Here is a 24,207-nt window from a genome sequence, read left to right on the forward strand (position 1 = left end):
AAGGTGAAACCTGCTTTAACCAAAATAACGTCATTGGAAAAGAACAAGTGCCTCCTTATTCAAAAAGTCAATGTGTCTATATTACATAGACATTAATTTCCCATAAATGCAGGACTTGTCACTCGTAGGACATTTTCTAGGCCACTGACATTCCATTCTAACTACTAAACAGCTTTACAAAGCCAGTGATAGAAGCTGATCCACCCACACTTATTTAACAATCTGATAGAAATATCCTATTTGACTCTAGATGAGATTTCATCCCCTTTTTAAAATTTGGGCTAACCTCAAGCAGGTAAATAAAATTAGATTTCTTATAAAACAGGCTTCATTCTCAACTTTCAGGCAAGTATTCATCCATTAGAGTCTGTGGAACTACTTGCATAGGCAAGAATTATTCACATGAAGAAGGGTTGTAGATTCAAGCTCAGTGTTTTCAAAAACTACAAATCCAAAGAATCAGAACAAACGATCCCTCTTGCAGTCTGGTGACAGGCCCTACTCCTCCCAACGTTTATACTGTAAAAACTATTTTACCATGTTTCACTGATGCCCACAGACAGAGACCGTGTACCTGCTTGCAGGAAAGGCCCCTCACCACACCTCTGATAGAAGCAGCAAGGATGGCAAGCTGCTGTTGAAGGCCCCTGGAGGCGAGCAACTGCCTCCCTCATGCAGCACTCCAAACCCTGCCAGCACCCCAACCCCCCTACCAAACCCAATCCTCCTGCCAGAGCTTGTGCCCTTCAGTTCCTACCGCACTCCTGCCCTGCATTCCAAACCCCTCCTTCTTAGCGAACTGGCAGTTTTGATTTGCAAGCAAAGGCCTCTGCCACCTCCCGCCCGTATCCTCAGCTTTCTGGATAAAAGGGCTTTTACTGTACATGTGGTTAGTTTTATGCACATGAAGAGCCTCGCTGAAGTCAATGGGACTTCTCATGAACAAAGTTAATTCTGCATTTGCCAGACTGGAACCTTTGTCATTGATTGCACAAGTCTTGTGTTTAGTCTGATTCACTTTAAAATAACCATTCTGATTATAGCTATAAAGAACAACAGATAAACATGATAAAGAAAAACCAGGACCAAATCTTATGCCAAAATGAATGAATGAAGTGAAAAAGGAAGGAATTGAGTCTGAAAGCCAGACAGGGCACTTAATTTACAGGTTGAACCTCTCTAATCCAGCACTCTCTTGTCCGGCAACATCTATAATGTGGCATAATTCTAGTTAGTCGGATGATCACTTATTATGGGTGTAGCCAAGTTTCCTGTGGTTCCATGAAGTTTGTTTACAGCCACCAGTCCTGGCTCTCAGTGTTCTGTATTGTTATTTAACTCTAATTTGCCCCTAAACATCTTTTAAGAGCCCATTAAGCAGTGGAAGTGTTGGCAACATGCTAGACAACACTGACCTCCCATGATATGGCAAATTCTCTCATTTGACACCAGTCAGGTACCAAGGGTGCCGGACTACAGAGGTTCAACCTTTACGTAAGCAAAAACACCCTAAAAAACCTCTGTTCAAATCTATACTCTACTGGCAAATTTACTTGGCATTGCTAGGTCCTTAAGTCAATAACGATGTGGGTGTTTGTTAAATAAAAGGAAAACGTACCTCTTACATAAATGATTGTATTTTTCAAATTCTGCCCCACGCTTCTGCCCTGAGCCTCTCCTGACCCCCACAACCCTGATTCCTGCATCCCCCACAACCACGCCCTGTCCTGAGCCACTATTCACTCCATCCCCATCTCCTGCACTCTCCACACTGCCATCCCTCTGCCCTGATCCTCTCCTCACGCCCCCAATCCTGACTGCTGCACTCCCCACAGCACCTCCTCACCCCCAACCCTGACTCCTGCACACTCCACACACCCAGGCCCTTGCCTTGACTCCTGCTCTCCTCCACACACATCCCATGCCCTCCTCACTACCTCCTACTTCTTTCTGTTCCCCTTCCTGTCCCTGTGAAGGACCAAGAGCAAAGAGCACAGCCCACTTGTCCACAGCTCTCCCCAGCCAGAGTGAGGAATGCAGCAAACTGTGCACTTTTCCCTAGCTCCCTGACAGTGAAGGAGGGGAAGAGCAAGCAAAGAAACTTGGGGGTGGGAGAACTTCAGCCCCCTGGTATAACCAAGCTCTTATCTTGCTTTAAGCTATGGTAGGAGAAAGCTGTATGCTGAATTTGGTGGTCTGAGCTCTTCCTGTTTAGGAGTTTTTGAACAGACAGACACAGAGACAGACAAAACTTGCTCAAGTACGTGGATTATGGACACATGAAAATAAAAAGTTAGCATGAGCCAATGACTGATCAAATGGCAGCATACCCACTAACAGAAAAAGAGTACTCTTAGGGTGTGTCTACATGGGCACAAATCTTCAAAATGGCCATGTTAATGGCCATTCCGAAGATTACTAATGAGGCGCTAAACTGAATATTCAGCACCTCATTAGCATTAGGATGCTTCCGGCCACAGCGCTTCAAAAGCGTGTGGCAACACGGGGGTCCTTTTCAAAAGGAAATCCCCTTACTCCACTCGGCTTAGCATGGCCATTTCGAAGATCTGTGCTCGTGTAGACACACCCTGAGGGAACAACTGGCTTATAAAGTTCTGGTTATTAGTCTAAAAGTTAAAGGAAGCAAGTCTTATTTAGATTCACAACCAAACTAAAAAGGGAGAGTATTCCAGATGCGCAGTGTTCATTACTAAGGACATGACTCAGATATGCATGATAGCTTATACATAAACAGGCATGGAAATAATGATGGGTAAATTTGTATTAAAAAGACGGTTCAAAGCAGATGACAACACCAACATACTATTAATTTGTTCAAAGTATTTACTATTCAAGTTTTTTCTATCTTCTCTGGACTTCTTATTGGTTAATTACATTACGAAAGACCTTTGGACAGCTTAAAAAAATGAAAAAACAAAAAATTAGGCAGACTACCTAAGACGTGCTTCCTTGAACTAACTTTTAGGGTGATAAAAAGAACTTTATAAGACAGTTTAATCAAATGGCAGTTTGACTCCCTGTTTTTTTTAAATGTTTGTTTTTAAACTACCTAAGTAAACCAATTGCATAGCAATGCAGCTGAACCTTGTAAGTATGGGCTGGAGAGTTTTTTCTTTCCCCATGCACATCAGTGGTATTAAAAAGCTATTAGGAAAATATTGCACCTAAGTACTACTTACTTTCTTAAAATCTGATTTTTCTTCTTTGAGAGTCAAGAGATGGAAACTTTTTTTTAAATAAAAAGTACTAAGCCTCCGCATTACACAAGGGTTATAACCGTTTCGTTGTTGCTATTCCTAAGAAGCCGACATCAAGATGCCAAAAAAAATAAAATGCTCTGAATAAGTTAAAATCCTTGTGATACAGAAAATAGATTAAAGGGCAATCCAATGTCCCTTTCTACATTAACAGGAGTGACAACTGAAAGCTGAGTGGCCAGAATTCTGTATTTTTGCCTCTTCCCCAGCACCCTGTAGGGGGTGTCTACACCCCAGTGAAATCACAGGGTTAGAACTCAGACTCAAGCCAAACTCCTCTTCAGCCTACACACAAATATTTAAAGACTATTTAAACAACTGGGACCTGGGCTACCTTAAAACTAGGTTTTATTCTCCCCCTGCCCTCTCCACACACACATTTAAACCACAAAGGCCATGACAAAACCGAAAGGGATTATTTAATCATGACAAGATGCATGCCCAAATTCTGCTCCCAGTTGTACCAGTCTCAGTTTCTACTGGAGTTGCACCAATTACTAATGTATTTCTATGGCTCCAACAGAGTCACACCAATGCCAACTTGGCACAACTGGGGAAAAAAATTTGTCTAATTCTATTGAAAGCAACAGGGCTGAACCCCAATTGTTTCCTTTAAGCCTGGGTGGGAAAGGGAAGAGACATTTCAATAGAAGAGGGAGAATCAAATTCAGTGGTAAGCTAACTCTTGAAAACAAGTTCAGAGAGTTACACACTGTAATTGATCATACTGGACTTCACATCATAAAACAGGGAAAATTAAATATGCTCAGAACATTATGGGGAAATACAGTCTTACACCACCAGGTTGTTAAAGCTGCAGCAGACTGAACCAGCAGACTCTGACTACCATTTAGCAGTGTAAAACAGAAGTAGTGAACCTCTGGCACAACTGCTGCCTACAGTTCCTCGAGGTTAGTCGCTGATCAGCCACCAGATGCTTAATTTACCTGAGTGTACACAAGAACCAATCTTCACAGCTCCAAGTGGTTACAGTTTGCTGTTCTTGGCCAGTAGGAGCTGTGGGAAGTGGTGGCCCAACCCATGTTACTTCCCACAATTCTCACTGGCCAAGAATGATTAACTGTGGCCTCTGGGAGCTGCAGGGCTCTGTGCCTGCAGACGCTCAGGTAAATAAAGCAACTGGCAGCCCATCAGTGGCTAACCCTGAGGAACCACACACAGCCAAGACACTGGAGGTGCTCCACCTTTGGCGTAAAATGAGCTAGTTTCACTTTGGTTTTGTTAGCTTTTTTCACTGCCACTTCACACCGAGTGGATGTTTTCGGAGAACAACCCACAATGATTACAAAACTTCTCTTTTGAGTGATAAAAGCCAATTTAGACGTCATTTTACATGTGAAGTTGGGATTATGTCTTCCAAAGTGCATTACTTTGCACTTATCAACAGTAAATGTTACCTGTCATTCTATTGCTCAGCCAGATTTAACTATCTTGAGCAAATTTTGCCACCTTGTTTACCCCCTTTTCCAGATCTTTTATATGTTGCTAGCCAATTTACTCATGAGTTTCCAGGATACTTACTGCCTTTCTAAACATATGGTCTGGTCTACAGCTGTAACTTAGGTTGACTTAACTCTGTTGTTGAGGAGTGTGACCACTCAGGGATATAGGTAACCAAGGTAAGTGCTAGGTACAGACAATGCTAGGTCAACAGAAGAAGTTTCATTACCCAGCTACTGTCTCTTGAGGGGACTGGGCTTACCTCTGTGATGGAAATACTCCTTGTACCACTGTATCTTGGAACTGGGGGGAGGAAGATCCCTGTTCAAACTTTTACAATCTTAACCCTGACCCAATATTTGATTTTTCTCTTGTCTCTAACATGTTGTTTTTCTCAGTTTGAGGATTATTACTTGTTAAGTGGTAATTTCATGGCAGCAGCACGAGTATTTCCACGCTGGGGGCCTCCTGCTTCAGAAGACTCACTATCCTTATAGCCAAGGTAAGATGGGGACGTTGATTTGGGGTCATCCCAGTCATCATCCCAATCGTCGTCATCAGCAGCTGCTAAAGAAGGGTAAAAGGAGAAGAGGGGGAATAGGTGTTATTACCTTGCTGAGCCAAAGGATACCCTCTCCTGCACTATTCAAAAGAAAGCATTGAAAACTAGTTCAACTTAATGTTTCTTGGCTACTCTTAAAATTTATCCCCAAAAACCTAGACGCTTGAATTAAACAGAGTACAAATCAAATACATTGCCTTAACGTACCAATATTTTCTTCAATTGGGTACTAAACTAACATTGTCAGTTTACATGCCCCAAACAGAAATCCTTCTCTTTACTTAGACTAGGTAAAAGGCTAGACAATTCTTTGAAATACTGGCTGCAATGCTTAAAAGTAAAGCATGATTGGTCACACCTCAGCAGAAACAGGAATACAGAGATTTTAAGTTATACTTAGCCCACAAAGTTCCGGCTTTGTGATCTGAACATACCTGGGATTCTGTTCTTAATAATCATGACTTTCATCTGCTAATTTTTTGAGACCTGGACTGATGTAGATCAAACTGCCATTTTATAGGAAGCATTTTCGGAGCCCACCACTTTTCTCCACAAAATTAGAATCACAGGACTAGAAAGGACCTGGGACCATAGAGTGGCCAGTCCCCTGTGCTAAGGCAGGACTAAGTACTATCTAGACAGTCCTTGAAAGGCGTGGAGGTAATCTGCTCTTAAAAGCCTCAGATTATGAGGCTACATCTACACTAGAGATTTTTGTCAACGAAACTCATGGAGTTTACACACTACAAATGCATTCTGTAGACTTACCGTTGACAGAACTCAACACTTTTTTTTTTTGACAGACCTTCTGCCTCTCCCCCACAAGGCAGAACACCTCTATCAACAGATTCTGTCAACAAAAATATGTGAATGCTACGGGCAGGGGTGGGGAAACCACTGTCAACGGGCAAGGCTTCCGGTTCACCAGACAGCTTGTAGTGGGCCATTCCGTCAACAGAGCAGGTCACTTTTTCCATCCGCTTTTGTGTCTGGCTGCAATCTGTCAACAGAAGCTTTGTCAAGATATATTTTGACAGTAACTTCTGTCACCAGATTGCTGTAGTGTAGACATAGCCAGAGGCTTTGCAATCTTCCTTGGTAAGTCATTCTATTGCTTAACTGTCTTCCTTGTGTCTAATCTAAATCTCTCTTACTGCAATTGAAGCCCATTACTTCTTGTCATGTCCTCAGTGGACAAGAGAGCAACTTAGCACCGTCCTCTAACTACCTTTTATATACTTGAAGGCTTATCACATCCCCTCTCATTCCATTTCTCAAGATTAAACAAAGCCATTTTCTCCCCAATCTTTCCTCATAGATCATGCCTTCCAGGCCTTTACTGATTTTTCTTGCTCTCTAGAGATCGCCAATTTGTCCATACCATTCTAAAAGTGCTGTGCCCACAGCTAGATACAGTGCCCCAGCTTGAATAGAATGAAAGAATTATTTCTTGTGTCTCTTCCAACATACCTGCTAAAACATCCCTGAATTACATTTTTTTTTTTTTGGGCAACAGTATTAGATTGTTGACTCCTGCTTAGCTTGTGATCCACTAAAACTCCCAGTTCCTTTTCTCCAGCCCTCCTCCCTAGACAGTCATTTTCTATTTTGGATATGAGACGCTGATTATTCCCTCTGATGTGTCGTACTCTGCTTTTGTCTTTATTGAATTTCAGCTTTTTTCAAACCATTTCTTCAGATCATTTTGAATTTGAATTCTATCTTCTAAAGCACTTGCAACCTTACCCAGCTTGGTATTGTCTACAAACTTTTAAGCGTTTTCTCCATGCCATTAGCCAAATCAGTTATGCAGATATTGAAACAGAACCAAATCCAGGACAGATCCTATGGAAATGCTCCTCCATATGCTCTTCCAGTTTGATTGTCAACCATAGATGGCCACTCTCTAGGAGTACACAGTTTTCCAACTAATTGTGAACCCACCTTATAGATGTTCCTTTAGGCTGCAATTACCAGTTGGTTTATGAGAAGATCATGCGAGACAGCATCAAATACTTACTAAGGTCAAGATGTGTCACATCTGGCCCTGTGTACACTAGCCCCACACTTCGAAATGGCCATGCAAATGGTCATTTCGAAGTTTACTGATGAAGCGCTGAAATGCATATTCAGCGCTTCGTTAGCATGCGGGCGGCCACGGCACTTCGAAATTGACACGGCTCGTCACAACGGGGCTCCTTTTCAAAAGGACCCTGCCTACTTTGAAGTTCCCTTATTCCCATCTGCTCATGGGAATAAGGGGACTTCAAAGTAGGCAGGGTCCTTTCGAAGAGGAGCCCTGTCTGGACAAGCCACGCGGCAACGAGCCACGTCAATTTCGAAGCGCTGTGGCCGCCGGCATGCTAATGAAGCGCTGAATATGCATTTCAGCGCTTCATCAGTAAACTTCGAAATGACCATTTGCATGGCCATTTCGAAGTTTGGGGCTAGTATAGACGTAGCCCTACTGTTCTTCTCTCCCTCTCTGTTCCCCGTACTCCCTGCCCCACAATCCACAAAGCTTGTTACCCTGTCAAAGAAAGGTGTTAGGCTGGCTTGACATGGCTTGTTCTGAACAAATCCTTATTGACTGCCATCATCTCATCTTCTTCTAGATGTTTATAAATGGTTTATTTAATTAGCTCCATTGTCTCAATAGGTACTGAAATTAAAATGGCTGGTCTGCAATTCCATGGTGTCCTCATTCCACTTTTTATAGATTGCTACTATATTTGCCATTTTCCTAGTCTCCAGATTTCTCCTGCCCCCATGAGTTCTCAATATACTCCCTACTGGTTCGTTAATCTCTCCAGCCATTTCCTTAAGTATTCTGTACTACATCAGGCTATGCCAATTTAAAGACAACTTGTGTAAGTAATTCTTAACTTGTTCTTTCCTGATATTAGCCTTAGACTATTTACTTTACACTGATGTTCATGTTAGGGGTTCCATCAATGCTCACTTCTCTAGTGGAAGCAAACATAAGAAGCATTGAGCACTTTGGCCATTAAAACATTTTCTGTAACTGTCTGTCATCTGAGTAATGCGCTTACCCTGTCCTACCATGTCAATGTCTGCTATGTACATAAACATTTCATAATATAGCAAAGGGACACTGCTGTACAGAGGATCCTCATGTATACCAACATTCTGGTCCAATTTATTTAGAGACTGATTAAATCATTCATGGGGTCATTTAGCTGACCTGGACCTTGATAGGCCTGCGGGTGACCAAACTGTGCTGCTCCCTCCCAGTTGTTTGAAGTGTTTTTCTGTCCTGCTGCACTTTCAAGTTTGGTTGCCCAGCTATCACCAGAATTTGCATTGTCCAAGTTTCCAGATTGCCAGTTTGACCAGGGGTCATGGACACTGTTGACCTATAACATACAAATAAAAAGAGGAGGAGAAAAATAAACCACCACTGGAGAAACCAAGAAGTCCTTACATTTTAAAAAATTACTACAGGTTTTCTCTGTTCAGCACTTGGTAGCGACTTCCAAACCCAATCAAGGCAAATCTACGATGCTCACATACTAGGTATGAGGACCATATGAGTATCTGGATGGATTCTGATTAACTTTCCACTGATAGTGACATTGGGATATCACTGAAAACTGTATTGCCTTAACCGCTCAAAGGTAAATCAATAAATTATTGGTTCCAACAATTTTCTAAAGCATTCTGATCCACAGCAGTTATTTCCATTTGCCCTGAAAGTATGTGCAGACCAAAGAAAAACCCAAGAATTGAATTTTTTATAAGAGGCTTTATCCCACCAATAAGCAAACATGTATATGAGGATTTGCTACCTGTATTTCACTAAAGCAATGATCAAATATTTAGAAGCCGAACAATGCATATTGCCCTCTTTGCTTTGAGAAAACAGGTAAACATTGATTCATGTGCAAAGAACACTACTCTACCAGACATATTACATTTGAAGGGCAAAAAACATCCTGACATTAATGCTTATTTTCTGACTGGGAGAAAGTAAGACAATTCAGAAATAGCACCGAAATCCTTGTACTTTGCATTGACTCTGCAAAACAGTGAATGCAGCACTTCTTCCACACAGTAAAATCCCAATGGGGCAATCCCTAACAATGAATTTCTATCATACTAGAATACTGATTACAGCTTTTTCTAGGGTAGAATGCTGTGAGATTTCATTAAAATCTCCTTTACAAAATGCTGTCAAGCTTCCTCATAACCACTCCCTTCTCTTACAGAATTTTTTAAACCAATCTAATTTGTATTTTGACACACACTGAAGTTTTCCATGTTTTGTTACATCTTACTTTAAAGTTTCCACTGCAAAATCTGAGTAAAATCTGCTTCATTGTTTAAGATACCAGATACTGAAATATTTTAATCTCAAGTTTGGAAAGAATACAAAATACTATTTTTGCACAAATGTATCAAAACAGCTGAATGTTCTGAGACTTTTCAGATATCTAATCCTGCAGATTAATTTGCAGATAATTTTGGAGAGGGCGTCCGGAAACTTTTTTTAAAAAGCGTATGAAACTATTGTACAAGACTATCATTCATCACAATTTTACTGGTTGGCCTGGTACTTCTTCCATTTGAAATTTCAAACGATGGCTCCAATAGCTACACTGGTAAGGCAACGTTTCCCAAACTGTGTTCCATGGAACGCTGGTGTTCCGCACAATGTGAATAAGCGTTCTATGAAAAAATGTTGATGCTAGCAATATTTGTCCTTCTAAAATATTAAAAATGAAATTACGTATGTATCAAAAATACTAAGGTATTTGAATATTGTTTAGACTGTGGTTATTATTGATATTTATAACACATTCATAATAGTATAGTTATTATGTGACTTGTGCCGACACAGTCAATTTGGATTGTTTTGGCATGAGATGTGTCCAGAGAAATCATGTGATGCTGCACCTGATAAGAGGATCCAACTCTCCAGCATCATTCCTAATATTAAGCAGGTTTGTGATCAAAAGATGCAGAAACACTCTTCCCATTAAAAAAAAAAAACTGTCAATTGTTACTTATTTTTTATTTTCAAGTAGTTTCCAGTAAAAACAACAAATTTATAACACAAAACTTAAAAAAAATTCATACTACTTTTTGCATTTCTTTTTTCAAAAAAATGATTAAGCTTTAAGGAAGGGTAGTGGCAGTTTGTTCTTTTTTTTAAAAAAAACAATATTGTTCTGTTTTTGTACCAAAGAATGACATTAACTATCCTTCTTTCGGATGTTATGTTTTGTTTTGGGTTTGTCCTTAATTTTTAATGCTTATTTATAGGGTTGCTAATCGTCCTCCTAGCAGGACATTAATTAGTTCATTCAGATGATTTTCTCTTGTTGTTCTTTGTAAAATGAAATACATCTAAGAAATTGAATTCTTTTCAATCAACTTTTGAGCAGTACATGCAGCAATTTTTCAGTACAAAACCCTCAACCCCCAACATACCCTGACCAGCGTGTATGTGTTCTATCATTATATTACAAGCCCAAAAGTGTTCCATGGCCAAATCACAGCCAGAAGGAAGATGGGATGAATGCACATGAATGGGTATGTTAATTATTTACATTCTCCTCCAGATGTAACCATTAGGGAATGGTTACAGGAAATGATAAATGTTAGAACATGGAAACTACACCCTCCCCCCACCCCAAAAATAACTTAGTTTTAAATTTATGTTCATCTCTGACTATTTCAATGACATATGCTTATCTGCATCTTTGACAGGAGAAAGGTTTGTGTAGTTACAGCTGACCAGAACATTTAGAGAAAAGTAATTGTAACATTTTAATCCTCAAATCTCATGTGTGGAGGAAACAGTCTGCATCCATGGAGTCCCTTTAGACTCCTCAATATTACTAGATGCCAACATAACCATGTTAATAAAAGCATTCACTTTCAAGATTGTACCCCATCCTAGCCAACACTGAGTAAACAATGGTGGTGAGCCACACACTCATGACATGCCAACTCCATTACTGCAACTCTTCCATACAAACAAAGCCACACACACAAACACTGCAGCTGGCACAAAATGCAGTAGACCATCTGCTCAGCAGTACAGATTGCTGTGAACACCTCAACTCACTGCTCTGGGCTCTTCACCGGCTCTATTACTTACTGCATACAGCCTGGTTAAAGGGCTCTGCTTTAATGTGAAACCCTCCATGAGAACTACAGACTATAATAATTAGGATTTCACCTCTTTTCTTTAACCTGCACTCCCCAGAACAGCTAGCATACACCAGAACCAAGAAACAGACCATCAACACAGGGAAGCTTAAGCACAGGAGATTGAAAGGAACTGGGCCTAGACTGTGGAACTCATTCTCCTCCACACCCAAAGAAAACAAGATTGACAACCATGGACCTTACCACTTCCAAGACTGAATGCAGAACTCAAGTCTTTGCTTTAGCCTTCCTTCAAAATCTCTTCCCATACACAAACCCCATCTATTCTACTGAGCAACAGAGTTGGGAGGTGCTCAGAAGCTATGAGGATGGGGGAACAAGTAACCCTACTTTTCAGGAGCACACACACTTAGCCAACAAATCAGTATTCTGATTTCATTTCTGCAAATGTTGGATGGTAAAATCTGACCTCTAATCTGTAGGGATCAATTTTCATAAAATGGTAACCAGCTAAATCTATCTGGAAAAAAATGTGCCTCTTAGGCAGACAGGATACTTCTAATGGAAGCCCTCTGTTGGCTCATGACAAGCCTGCTTCATACAGAGCAATGAATCTGGGGCTCTTCTGAGCTTTAAGCTTTTTCTGGCCAACGAGGACTTCCAAACTCAGACTGACAATTAATATGAGAATTGTTCAGAGATAAACTGCTGGGTTACTGCGGTCCTCCTGTCCTGTGTTGTCCTGAGCTAATACACTGATGCTCTCATTCACACCAAAGGGAATCTGAATTTGTTGTGTCTTCAGTTAGTTGGCACATGCATAAGCAGGGACAGACACACCGTTCAGATCACAATAGAGCATTTGGGATGCTGACTAAAACCAAGGGGGCACAAACAGGCTCCAATGATTCAGGAAAACCAGCCATCAGGCATGCAGAGTATTAGGGACACATCACCTGGGAAAGTACTACTTGCATAATGCTCATTTGCTGGTATATTGCCGAGCTGATTGACAACGATAGGCACAGCAGTGGGAAGACTGGCAGACAGGAAAGTAAAGAACCCAGTGAGAGTGGGTGGCACAGGAGGGCGGGGGGAGGGAAAGCAAACTTCTAATGCAGAACAAAGAGGAAACAAAAACAATATATTGAGTGGTCTGCTAAAAAGAATGAGGGTCAGGAAGGATCATCTTCAAAATGTCAGAGACAAGCATATCTGAAAAAAATACACCTTCTTCTATCCCTGAATGTAAGAATGCTGAAGGAAAAGCTGATTTAGTTTCTTGAATTATGTCTAGCAATTAAGTATGTGTATTTACTTTCTTGGTATTTTTCCATCTTTCGTTTTGTGAATAAATTACCTTTTTAAGGCAATGATTTTGACTTCTGTCTCTTACAGCGCGTCTGTGTGAATGCCTATCTAAAGCAAAGTGAGCTATCAGATTACAGCTCTATATTTCCACGCTATCTCCTAAGAAAAGGGTGACACTTGCAAATGTATCCCACAGGGAGATATCCTGGATTTTAAGGGCAGCTGTATCACTTGGCCATGGCAGTCTATCAACCCAGGGTCAGTGAATCTGTGACCTTGGGGGCCTTTTTTTTTTTTTTTTTTTTTTTTTTAAAAAAAGCAGAGCCTATAGAAGTAAGGTATTTTTAAGATTTTTGCATACCCCACTTTCTGCACTCAATGTCAGAGTGAGGAGGCAGCCTTGACACACGTAATGGGAAAGATGGAACAAAACTGTGGGGGGCAAAGGGATGGAGTATTTTTACTTGATAATAAAAGAGTGGGAATTGGTTATTTTGTTTTTTTACCTGCTTTGTAGATGAAGCACAGCATCAGAAACAAAGGGAAGCAGAGACACTGGTGTTGTGAAGTGTGTGAATTAATATATGAAATCCTAACCCTGCAATAGCTCCACATAGGCAATGATCAGGATCAAGAGTAATGTGGTTAATTCCCCAAGTGCAAACCATGAAACATACAGTATCTAAGCATCTGGGAACTACATGGAAAAGTCCCACAAACAACATCAATATAAAGTTTCTACAGCTATATTAATTTCATTCTGAGGATTCTCATCTATAATTACCTATTTATCAACTTTTATACTGAACAGAGAAGGGCAGACTTAGCTGGTGTTCTGATGGCTCCACTGAGTTCAATTTTCACCAGCTGAGGATCTGTCCCACAACCTTTTAGAGATATGTGTTTATTTTTCACAGGGGCTAGGAATGAGATTTTTTTTTTTAAATAAAGATGAGTAGAAAGAAGCATTCCAGAATATCCAGGCAATAATTAAGTCTGATCAACACACAAAGTCAGTGCAGGGTTCTCGGATGTACAGTTCTTATGAAATCATATTAGAATCTAGAAGTAACTGTGCACTGGTATCATTTCTGTAAGAACTGCACAGTACAGATAAGAGGCAAATGGCACTTCCATGGAAGTAGCAGTAGGACTCCAATAGCTCAACTGACCCCTCCACCGAACACGCAAAGGAGTCTAAATGCTGGGGGACTGCTTCCCTTGTTCCCACTGAGAGTTCAGATGCTCACCATATCCATCCATCCTTCCACTATATGGACAGATCATGGTTCTCCCACTGCAAAGTTTCTCCCAGATCCTAATATACAATAGATAATATGCACCAAATTGGAACAAATCAGTAATTTTTATGTCAAGGTGAACTGTCAAACTGTATACTTCTGTATTTGCATATATAAAACACATAGCGGCTATTTACTTTCAAAGATACAAAACCTTTTTCTAAGTTTGCCTTGATTCACATTCCTCACTGAAGCCAACTGTCATACCAAGTTAAAGTTGTGTTACACAAGTGACAAATTCCCTATTGTTAAAATAAATAAAAATTACAAGCTATTTCCCCCTCCATCTCCATATCCACTTCCCACACACTCATAACTCAAAACAAGACAATACTTTTTATGTCAAACTTTCTTTGAGCAATATATGGAAACATTAATTCTAAGAAAGAAATTTTAAGAGGAAACAGTTGTCTGCCAGGAGATACTGGTGGACAAAGTGTTTCTGATTTAGCACTTACCTCTGCAAAGCAGCGTTTTGATAGAACTTTGTCAAATGAACCCTAGATATTTTGCAACAGGAAGCAAAACTCTGAATTTACAAAAAGCTGAACTTGCAGTATGCATATTTTAGTCAGAATCTAGAGTGTCTCACGTTTATTTTTGGATAGAAATAATTTCGCCCTTCAAAGAAACTGTGTCAAGAAAACAAATAAAACTCACCTAAAAAGCACAGCTTGTCTAAATATGTCATATTACCAACATACAACTGAATATTTGAGACTTTAAAGTTACTGCCACATTACACAGCTTTTCTTTCAATGACAGCTGGTGATCAGTTTATGCCCTGAATCACAAGGAAGAGTAGCTTTCAAGTTTTACCCTGCAGTAGCTAGGGAACTTATACATCTTGTTCAGCCTATGTTTCTAGCTTTGACGTCAAGATTATATCCTGCTATCTGAAATCATTCAAGAGAAAAAACACACTCCATGATGTTTGTGTCTTTTTTTTTTTTGGGAGGGGGTCCTTGTGAGGTAAAAAAGGGGTATATAACAAAGTCCATAGAATTGCTACCACATATGGAAAAACAACTTCTGGCAACCTTTTTTTGGTAACCACACATACTCTGGTCTGTCATGCATATACATGGCTTAAAGATGCATTTATTGGTTTTAACAAGACAGCTCATGACAACAAACATGTTACCCTGAACAATACAAATTCATGTCAGACCGATTTGGCTCAACTTTTTTTTGTAACTTAGTTAATACTCATGTACAGTACTTCAAAGTTCATCTCAGTGTTCTTCCCCCCTCAAAATATAAAAAGCAAATAGGACACATTTATTTTCATTCTTAAAAGTTAAGGTGCATAAATGCACAAGCATCTCAATCCCATTACTGTTTAGTGAGATGCAAAAAAAGTGTTATTGACCCAGTTTTCCATCTGACAACCTGCTGATATAGAACAAAGCAATGAAACTGGGAAATGATCATTAGAAAGTTTGGGAGGCTCTGGATTATAGCAACATTACAATTCACTAAAGCAAAAATTCATAAGGGTTACTTAACAGAACCAACTAAAATGAAATATAGACAGCTATATTTCAAGCATGCCACCTAAAACATCCCAGAGATCAATGGATCCCCCAAAGCCAGCAATATCTTCTCAGATAAAATAGTAAGATCACATTGATAGGTCAGCATTAGGCTAAAATACAAAAAGCCACATAATGAAGTCCACAGTTTTAGTCTACTAACCACCAAACATAACAATTGGACCCTGATCAGACAACATAATTCCTTGCAAATAAATGAGTATCATTCACTTGCATAAGAAAAACACTATATTGAGTAATAAAAGTACAGTATTTAAAATAACAGGAAATCCACTGTGGTTTCAGTTCCCGGAAGTGACTCAAAAATCAAAGCTGACGAAAATCCCATTGGTTTTTGTATCAGTATAGATAAGAAAGCAAGGCAGGTGTGAAGATGACCAAGTTTCTAATATCTCTTTAATATGTACCAAGTTAGCTCCCTTTCATAAATAATAAGTCCTGTGGCACCTTATAGACTAACAGATATTTTGGAGCATAAGCTTTCATGGGCAAAGACCCGCTTCAAGAGAGATGCGGATGCATTATTTTTATAAATAATGTTATTTTAAATTGTATTAACAAGTATCAATAGTTTTCATGTAAAATACTGAAGCAAATTATGTAATTCTGAAGCCTTTCCAAAAAGATTAGCAGAAACACTGCATTTACCCATTAGGGCTGGCCCACCTCGTTAGCCTAGGACTACGTCTACACTATGAGATAAATTTGAATTTATTAATATTGATTTTATAACACTGGATTTTATAAATTTGAATGTGACCATACTCATCTCTCCCATATGTGCCTCACAAAAGTCAACATATTGCTGCCAAGCTCAATCGACAAACATCGACTGTTTCAACAGTGCTTTATGGGAACCCATCCCAGAGTTCCCTCATCTCCATAGCATGCTGGGTATTTTCATTGGTATCTGACATCTTCCCACATTGCATTGCCCCCATTTCCCTCCAGTTGTAAGCAAACGTCCATTATTCCAGGTGGAAGGAAGGAACAACTAGTGCATCAACAAAGATCACCAAATGCACAAAAATCTTGCTTCTGTAACTGAATTGCTTCTTAAAACTAGCTGTAACTGAAATATGAGATTCTATAAAAATCAGTAGACATGTCTTCTCAGTTCACCTTCCACTGACTGTTCCCTACTCCCACCACTTGATTACATCTGACCCCTGAAAATAATACAGGGACAATGAAAAATATGAAGAAAGTTCACAGCAAAGTTTTTGAAAAAAAAAAAAAAAAGAGTTGCTGAAGGGAGAGGTTTTGGGTTCCCAGTTCGCTATACAGCTTCTGTGCAGAGTGTATTCTCAACTGGCCCTCCACCCACTCTTCCCTGTATGTCAGTGGGCAGACAATCTTAGTTAATACACTCATCCCTCATTAAACAAGTACTTCATTTACAAGTACTCGCTTAAACGAGGGACACGCTTACCTACCTTAGTTAACTCTACAAGTGAATTTCCCCCGCTCATAAGAGCCTTACCCCACTCCCTGCAGCTCTAAGCCCCCTCATCTCCCCTCCCCCCGGCCAGCCCCGCAGCCCCAACCTGGTGCAGCCTGACTCCCTGCTGGCCTCACAGCCTGACAACCCACTGCTGCCTGCATTCCCCACAGCCCAAAACCACTGTAGCCTGATGCCCCTGCTGGCCCCATGGCCAGATCCCCCGCTGCCTGACACCCCTCCCCTGCAGCCTGAACCCTCCCCCCCACTTCCTGTAGCCCTTGTGGCCCCGCAGCCTGACCCCAAGGCCACCTGTATGCCCCAGAGCCGGACACCCCAGCCGGCCGGCCCCGCAGCCAGACCCCATAGCTGCCTGTACCCGCCCCCGACCAGGCTCCCCCCCCACCCCGCAGCCACCTGTACACCCCCTGCAGCCAGACACCCACCCCCTGCAGCCTTGCAACTGCCTGCACACCCCCCGCAGCCCAACACTCCAACATCCCTGCCAACCCCGCAGCCACTTGTAACCCCCACTGCCAGACCCTCCCGCATCTGCCTGTACACCCCCAACACCCCGCCAACCCTCCCGCAGCCACCTGTACACCCCCCGCAGCCCGAGACCCAACACCCGTGCCAACCCCGCGACCAGACCCCGCTGCTGCTTGTAACCCCCGTGGCCAGACGTGCCCCCCCACCGCTTGTACCCCCCTGCAGCCAGACCACTCCATGGCCACCTGTATCGCCCACGGCCAGACCCTCCCCTCCCACCCGCAGCCCCACGGCCAGACCCCCTGTGGCCCCGCAGCTGGAAGCCCCCCCAGCGCCTGTATCCCCTACGGCCTGACCCCCACCCACCTGCAACCCCGCGGCTCTGCGGCCAGACCACCCTCGCAGCCAGATCCCTGGAGCCACATATATGTGGCAAATAAAATGTGTCAAATTTTGCAGAATTTGAAAATATTGTGTATATAATTTTTAGGTGCAGAATTCCCTCAGGAGTAGTATACAAATCTAGACTGGATGCCTTTCTGGAAAATATGCTTGAATTAGACTGGACTCAGTAAAGGAGTAAATCAAAGTAAGCTACTCACAAAACTCCAAAAACGTAGGTACCCTCATACGAAAGTTCTGGTGCTACTGCTAGTCATCCCATGTCTGCACAATGATGTGATACCGCCAGTCTCTGTGGCTGTGCTCTAGAAACACCAATCTGCACTGGTGGCATGGGGGCATTAGTAGCTATACCAAGAGTTTTCAGCAGCAGCAGCAGCAGCTGCATTGAGTCTGCCACGTCTGTACCTTCCTGCTCCAACAGGTGCCTTCAGCAGGCCAGGAAAGACCACCAAAACAAAACACAGGCAGAACAGCCATTAGATGCTAGTTTTCTGAAACAGGAACAACAGCTCAAGCCCAAGCTAAACAAGTTCTTCAAATGCTGACTCCTTCACACTCCTGCAGTTGCCAGGTAAGCAGAGATCCAAAAGATGGCTTAGTAGGACGAGACAGCAGGCTGCAACAACTTCTTATAAAGTACCTTGGGATGGCCAGTCAATTTTTTCTCCAAACCAATGACAAACAGCTGCAGCTGAGGATGGCCCCAGGAAGTCTCAGAGAGGCTGATTTGATTCAGGTCTGTGTAGCACAGTGTCTTGCTTCCATGCTCAGGCAAGTCCAGAAATTCTAAACCAAGGGTGAATACTCAGTGTCGATGCTCAACTCTGAGAAACACACTGAGCACACAGAGTCAAGTCCAACAGATCCTGGGTTTATTCTGCAGGGTAGGCTTACCCTGAGGTCTTCATACAGAAGTCAATAATGCTGCGGACACCAATACATACTACAAAGCAAACGAACAATTGCATTCACCCTAGGACACAGAGTTGTAAAATATTTTCATCCATTTTACATGGTCTTGCAAAGGAAACGAAGTACGTTAAGAAAACTATCCATATCTTTTGGTGTATTCCACAAATCAGATGTGCCTATACAATGGTTTTGATAAGTAAGCCATTTTGTTTCCAACACAGGAGACCTTTGCACAGCAATGCTGGAAACAATCAGCTGCTGACCTCTGGACTTCAAAAAAACTGAACTACAGTACTAACTTGAGATCTTGATCTGTGAAAGGGTATAGATTATAGATTCAAATGAGACTACCAGATACATGCTAGCCAGGTGCCTCAAACTTACTGCTCAAAGAATAATCAAATGGTGAGGGGAACATGCTCCATTTGTAAGGCTCAGGCCAGGCAAGACCTACCCCTTCTCCTTCAGCTGCTGCAAAATGATTCTCAATGGGCTTTATGCCAGTGTTTTCTCAACCAGGGCTACATGTACCCTTGGGTGTAGACTGAGGTCCTCCAGGGAGTACATCAACACATCTAGATATTTTCCTAGTTTTACAACAGGCTACATAAAAACACTAGTGAAGTTAGTGCAATCTAAAAATTCAGACAATGATTTGTTTCTAACGCTTCATATGCTTTATGCGGAAATACAAGTGCAATATTTCCATTCCAATTCATTTGATAATAAGATGGTAGAAAGTCAGCAAGTTTTCAGTAGTAGTCTTCTGCAATGTTTTTGCATGTTTGTGTAGATAAGTAGTTTTTAAGTGAGGTGTAACTTGGTGGTATGCAAAACAAATCTGACTCCTGAAAAGGATACAGTAATCTGGAAAGGTTGAAAGGCGCTTATTTCAAAAACTTCAGATTACCTTTGGACCATGTTTCTCAATCAGTGGTACGCATACCCTTATGAGTATGGAAGAAGTCTGAAGGTACTTATTTATTTTTTAAAAAAGAGGTACTTTATAAAAAAAATTGTTGAGAAACATTGTTTTAGAACAAAAAAGAAGTTGTATGTCTATGTCTATAATTTGGCTCCTAAGTGCAATGATGACAGTAGTAGTAGGAATAGTAATAATAAGAATAATTAATAATAATAATAATAATAATGTTAACTTTCAGATAGCAGTAGCCTGAAATTTGAAGCTCCATTCACATGGTCTGAGGAAAGAGAGAGGATCTCACTCTTGTCATTCTCCACACACCTGAAAGCCTCCTGGCTTTGGAAAGAAAGGAAATTAATAATGTGCCCCACACCATCCCCCACACCTCTACTTCTCCACATCCTGAGAAGCCTTCCCATAAATAGCTTCATAAATCGTTTTTCATGCAGCAGATGGATGAAATCAACATAACTAACATCAGTTTCAATCATGTCCACAGGATTATCAAAAGCAGAAGGGTCCTGTGAGGTTCACGCTGCTGCTGCTTGGGAAAGCCAGGAGCCACAGAAGCACTGAGTCATTGGTCCGCAGACTCAAGATGACAGCTCTGCGCTGTTTCACACACATATCTATAAGAGCAGGTTTAGAACCCCATTCATCAGATTATTTCCTGCTCCCAAAATGACAATGGCAAGCTACTGTGGCCCTTTAAGTCCAGAACTGACCTATAGTAAACCTACAGCAAATACCAGATCCAGCCACGCCACGTAAAAAGAAAACCCTTTTTCTGAGCGTTGAAAAAAATTGTTGACAATAACGTACAGTATTACTTCTAATGTGTCAAACTTACACAGCATTTACGAAAAGTAGAAATGAAGGTAGAGTTCTTTTACGCAGGTCAGAATATCAGATCTTAGTCACTGCAACTGCAATTCTATGAATAGATGCTGTTAACAGACAAAGCCAGTTGAGGTTTACAACAAGATCAGAGTACAAAAGAGGAAAATATGGGTATTATTTAATTCACAGATTTCTATGATTTTTCTTTATGCAGGAAAAGAACAAATACAATGACTTATTTTCTTATTTCTAATTTGTTAAAATCATGCTAGGTTTTTTCCCTTGAAGCAGCAGTTCTAAAATTATCCAAAACAAGGAAGGAAGATGATCTGTAATCTTCAGAAAAATCAACATACCTCCTTCACAACTGCCTTTTTCATGCTTTTTCTGAGGACTTAAAATAGAAACTCAGAACTACAAAACACTAGAGTAACAAACTGACCAGGCAACCACACACCTCATTTGGAACCAGAATTACACAATCAGGCAGCAGCAGAGGCAAAACAAAATACAAAAAATTACCATGCAAATACATGTATTAAGTTAACTGTAAAATGGAAGAGCACCATTTTTATTCTGCATAGTGAAGTTTGAAAGTTGTGTTAAGTTAATGTTCAATTGTAAGCTTCCAAAACAGCCATGGTTTGTTCACAGTTATGAACATTTGACAATTACCAACAACCTCCATTCCTAATGTTTGAAATGTTGAGGTTTTATTGTACAAATATAATGCAGTGCCAACAGAACCCACCAAGATAACAGCACCAAAAGGAAATTACCAACGTACCTGATTACTATTTTTAGCTGCTGAGTTGATCTGAGCTGTATTAGAAGAGAGGGAATCAAAAAAGGCTTGGTCAGCTACTGAATTGCCATAAGAAAATCCATCTTTTGCACCTTCAGTTATAATCTGAGAAGAGATGAAGTTAGTTTTATACATCATTCTTCTAAGGAAATAGTTTTATCATTTTACATGCTGTAGTTCCTTAACAGTTCTCAGAATCAGTAGAGCTTATGAAATTGAATTAAATTTTAAAATCATTTTAATTTTTAACAGCAGACAATAAAATCAGTTCTAAATTAACAATGTGGAGCATTTGTACACTTTCAACATTCATCAATATATCAAATTTGGGTATTAACAGAAATATGGCCTGTTGCTTTATAGGGACTGGAAGAGGACCAGAAGAAGTCTATTGTTGTATGGCCACGTGACATGCAGCACGATGTAATGTGTTTAAAAAACAAAGACAAAAAAAAACCCCACAAACTACACCAGAAGCAGTATTTTTTTCATAATTCTCATTCTTGTACATGTTCAATTATTCTGGGAACAGGATGAGTTTATTATTTTTGGCTATCTTGCAAACTATCAATGGTTGTTTGTCAGCAAAATTAACATTTTACAGATCAACCATCTCCACTGCATGTAACTTCTCCTTTCTCTGAAGGACACACAGTTAAGTAGGCAGCACTGAAGTCAGAGTTTACCAGAAGTTACTATAGACAGTGCCAATCCTTAGAACAGACAGAAAATGTGAAATGAGAACTTGACATTAACGGTAATTGTATATGGTATGCAGACGTGTACTCTGACTTTCAAAACTATTTCATACAAATGATTTTTCGTGGGATTAAGTACTGTCATCTTTCATCAGGGCTTCAGTCTAGAGAATTAAATGAAGAATTCCAATATTAAAAAACAAGCAGAAGAAGGGAATCTACTTTAGCTCTGCTTTACCAAGCTGTGTAGTTATATTGTGTTCTCTTACTTCAACGTAATCTGTTGGAACAAGTCCCCTCTCTCCTTTGCTGTTTTTTCCTTCCAACCAACCTCCACCTACATCCTAAAGAAATAAAAATAAAAACAACATTATACAAATATGTTTTCTAGATAGATGCTGAAGAGTGTAGTTTGGTAGTTGATACTTGAAAGCAGGATTCGAGAGAAAAGGTATGTATGAGGCCTTGGGCAAACTAAACCGGTCAGAGAATCAGTTTTCTCGTTATAAGAAGATAATATTGAGCAGGCCTCCATCACAAAGCTGTTGTGAAAATCTGGATTATTTTCCAAACTGGAGGAAAATATTTAAAATGTAAATTAATAGATTAGCTGACAAAGTCAAGAACTTGAAAAAATTAGGTGGAGCACAGAGGCTTAATTCATCCTCTTTGTGCAAATACATGATGATAAAAGACCTATTTCATGATCACATTCTATTCATACAGCACCCTTCCCTCATTCAATACACAAGATAAACAATGCTCAGGGAATGAATCACAGTAACCGATGCGGCTGTTTGTAGGATCCCTGCCTGATTTGCTGCAGATGTTGGAACTGAATGGAGGCAGAGAATTGCACGGAGAATAAGGACTGTCTCATTCACAAAGACAAGTAAACACCACACCAAAGAAATCAGAGAATAGTTCTTTCCACCCCAATCGTGTCTGTATAGTTTGTAAACTCTTAGGCTACACCTACACTGGAGCAATCTGTTGACAGAAGTTACTGTTGGAAGATCTCTTCAGGCAAAACTTCAGTCAACAGATTGTGGCCAGACTGCAAAGTGGATCAAAAGAGCGATCCACAATGTCAGAGTGGCCAGACCGTCAGGATGCTCGACAAAATGGCCAACCAGAAGCACAGCAGACAGGGCTGCCCGGTGTCCCAGAAGCCCTGTCTGTCAACAGAAGGCTCCCCTGGAACATCCATGCTTGCTTTCTGTTGACAGAGGAGTTCTGCTTCATGGGGGAGTGGCAGAATGCTGTTGACATAAGCACTGCATTCTGTCAATTTACGGTCGACGGAACACATTGGGAATGTGGACGCTCTGCTCGTTTTGTTGATGAAACTCACCAGTGTAGACAGTTTGTTTCTTAGGCTGTGTTTCTTGCAAAGTCTTTGTACAGTGCCTAAAATAAGGAGGCCTAGATTTCAGGGGAGCCATTAGGCACTACTATAATATCATACCAGAAAAACGGGATACTTTAGGCTTTGCAGCCTTTATAAATTAAGTTGACTAGAACCAATAAGACAATGTGATCTGGAATAAACTTGAGCTATTAGAAATCCAAGTGTCTCTCAACCACCGGTTGTATTATGAGATGGCTCATACACGGTAAGTTAGGCCTACATGGGCTAATAAATCCCTGCTGACATTCACATTTCTGAATCTCAACTGTTTTAATATATATTCATTTTCAGCACATTAAGTGAAACACCAAAACCAAGCAAAGTTCATATGCAGATAAATGGAGATGTATATTGATGACAAATCTTCAAATACATCTGACTGAAGGGAGATTTACACATAAACAAAGGTCCAGTTAAAACTCATTGAAACGGGGTTTTGTTTGAGTGATTGGCTACTATTTACACACAGGTTGCATGGTCAGAGTGAAAACAAGTTAAGACACTGAATAAGCAGTTCCCCGAAGTTCCTTTTCAAAGCCTTACTGCAGCTGCTCTCCAGTACCCTGTTCTTCACCATCCCCCTAACACTGCAATGCATTTAAGGTGCTTTCAGGAACCAAGACTCAAAACTAAAGGCCACCTTCTCTTGGTGCATAAGACAGGTGCTTGGACTT

At 40.7% G+C, this 24,207-nt stretch overlaps 1 protein-coding gene across 3 annotated transcripts in view; it reads right to left on the minus strand.

Annotated features, from left to right (window-relative positions):
• SNX9 (sorting nexin 9) overlaps positions 1–24,207 on the minus strand; it is a 99,263-nt gene that overhangs the window by 38,913 nt on the left and 36,143 nt on the right. For all 3 annotated transcript variants that reach the window (XM_074990308.1, XM_074990309.1, XM_074990310.1), the window contains exons 3-6: positions 22,392–22,466; positions 21,407–21,529; positions 8,507–8,678; positions 5,153–5,306 (exon numbers count right to left, since the gene is read on the minus strand). In XM_074990308.1, coding sequence (XP_074846409.1) covers positions 5,153–5,306; positions 8,507–8,678; positions 21,407–21,529; positions 22,392–22,466 — 524 coding nt within the window. The remainder of the gene's footprint in view (positions 1–5,152; positions 5,307–8,506; positions 8,679–21,406; positions 21,530–22,391; positions 22,467–24,207) is intronic.

This window comes from Carettochelys insculpta, chromosome 3 (assembly GCF_033958435.1).
Source record: "Carettochelys insculpta isolate YL-2023 chromosome 3, ASM3395843v1, whole genome shotgun sequence".
Classification (NCBI taxonomy): domain Eukaryota; kingdom Metazoa; phylum Chordata; order Testudines; family Carettochelyidae; genus Carettochelys; species Carettochelys insculpta.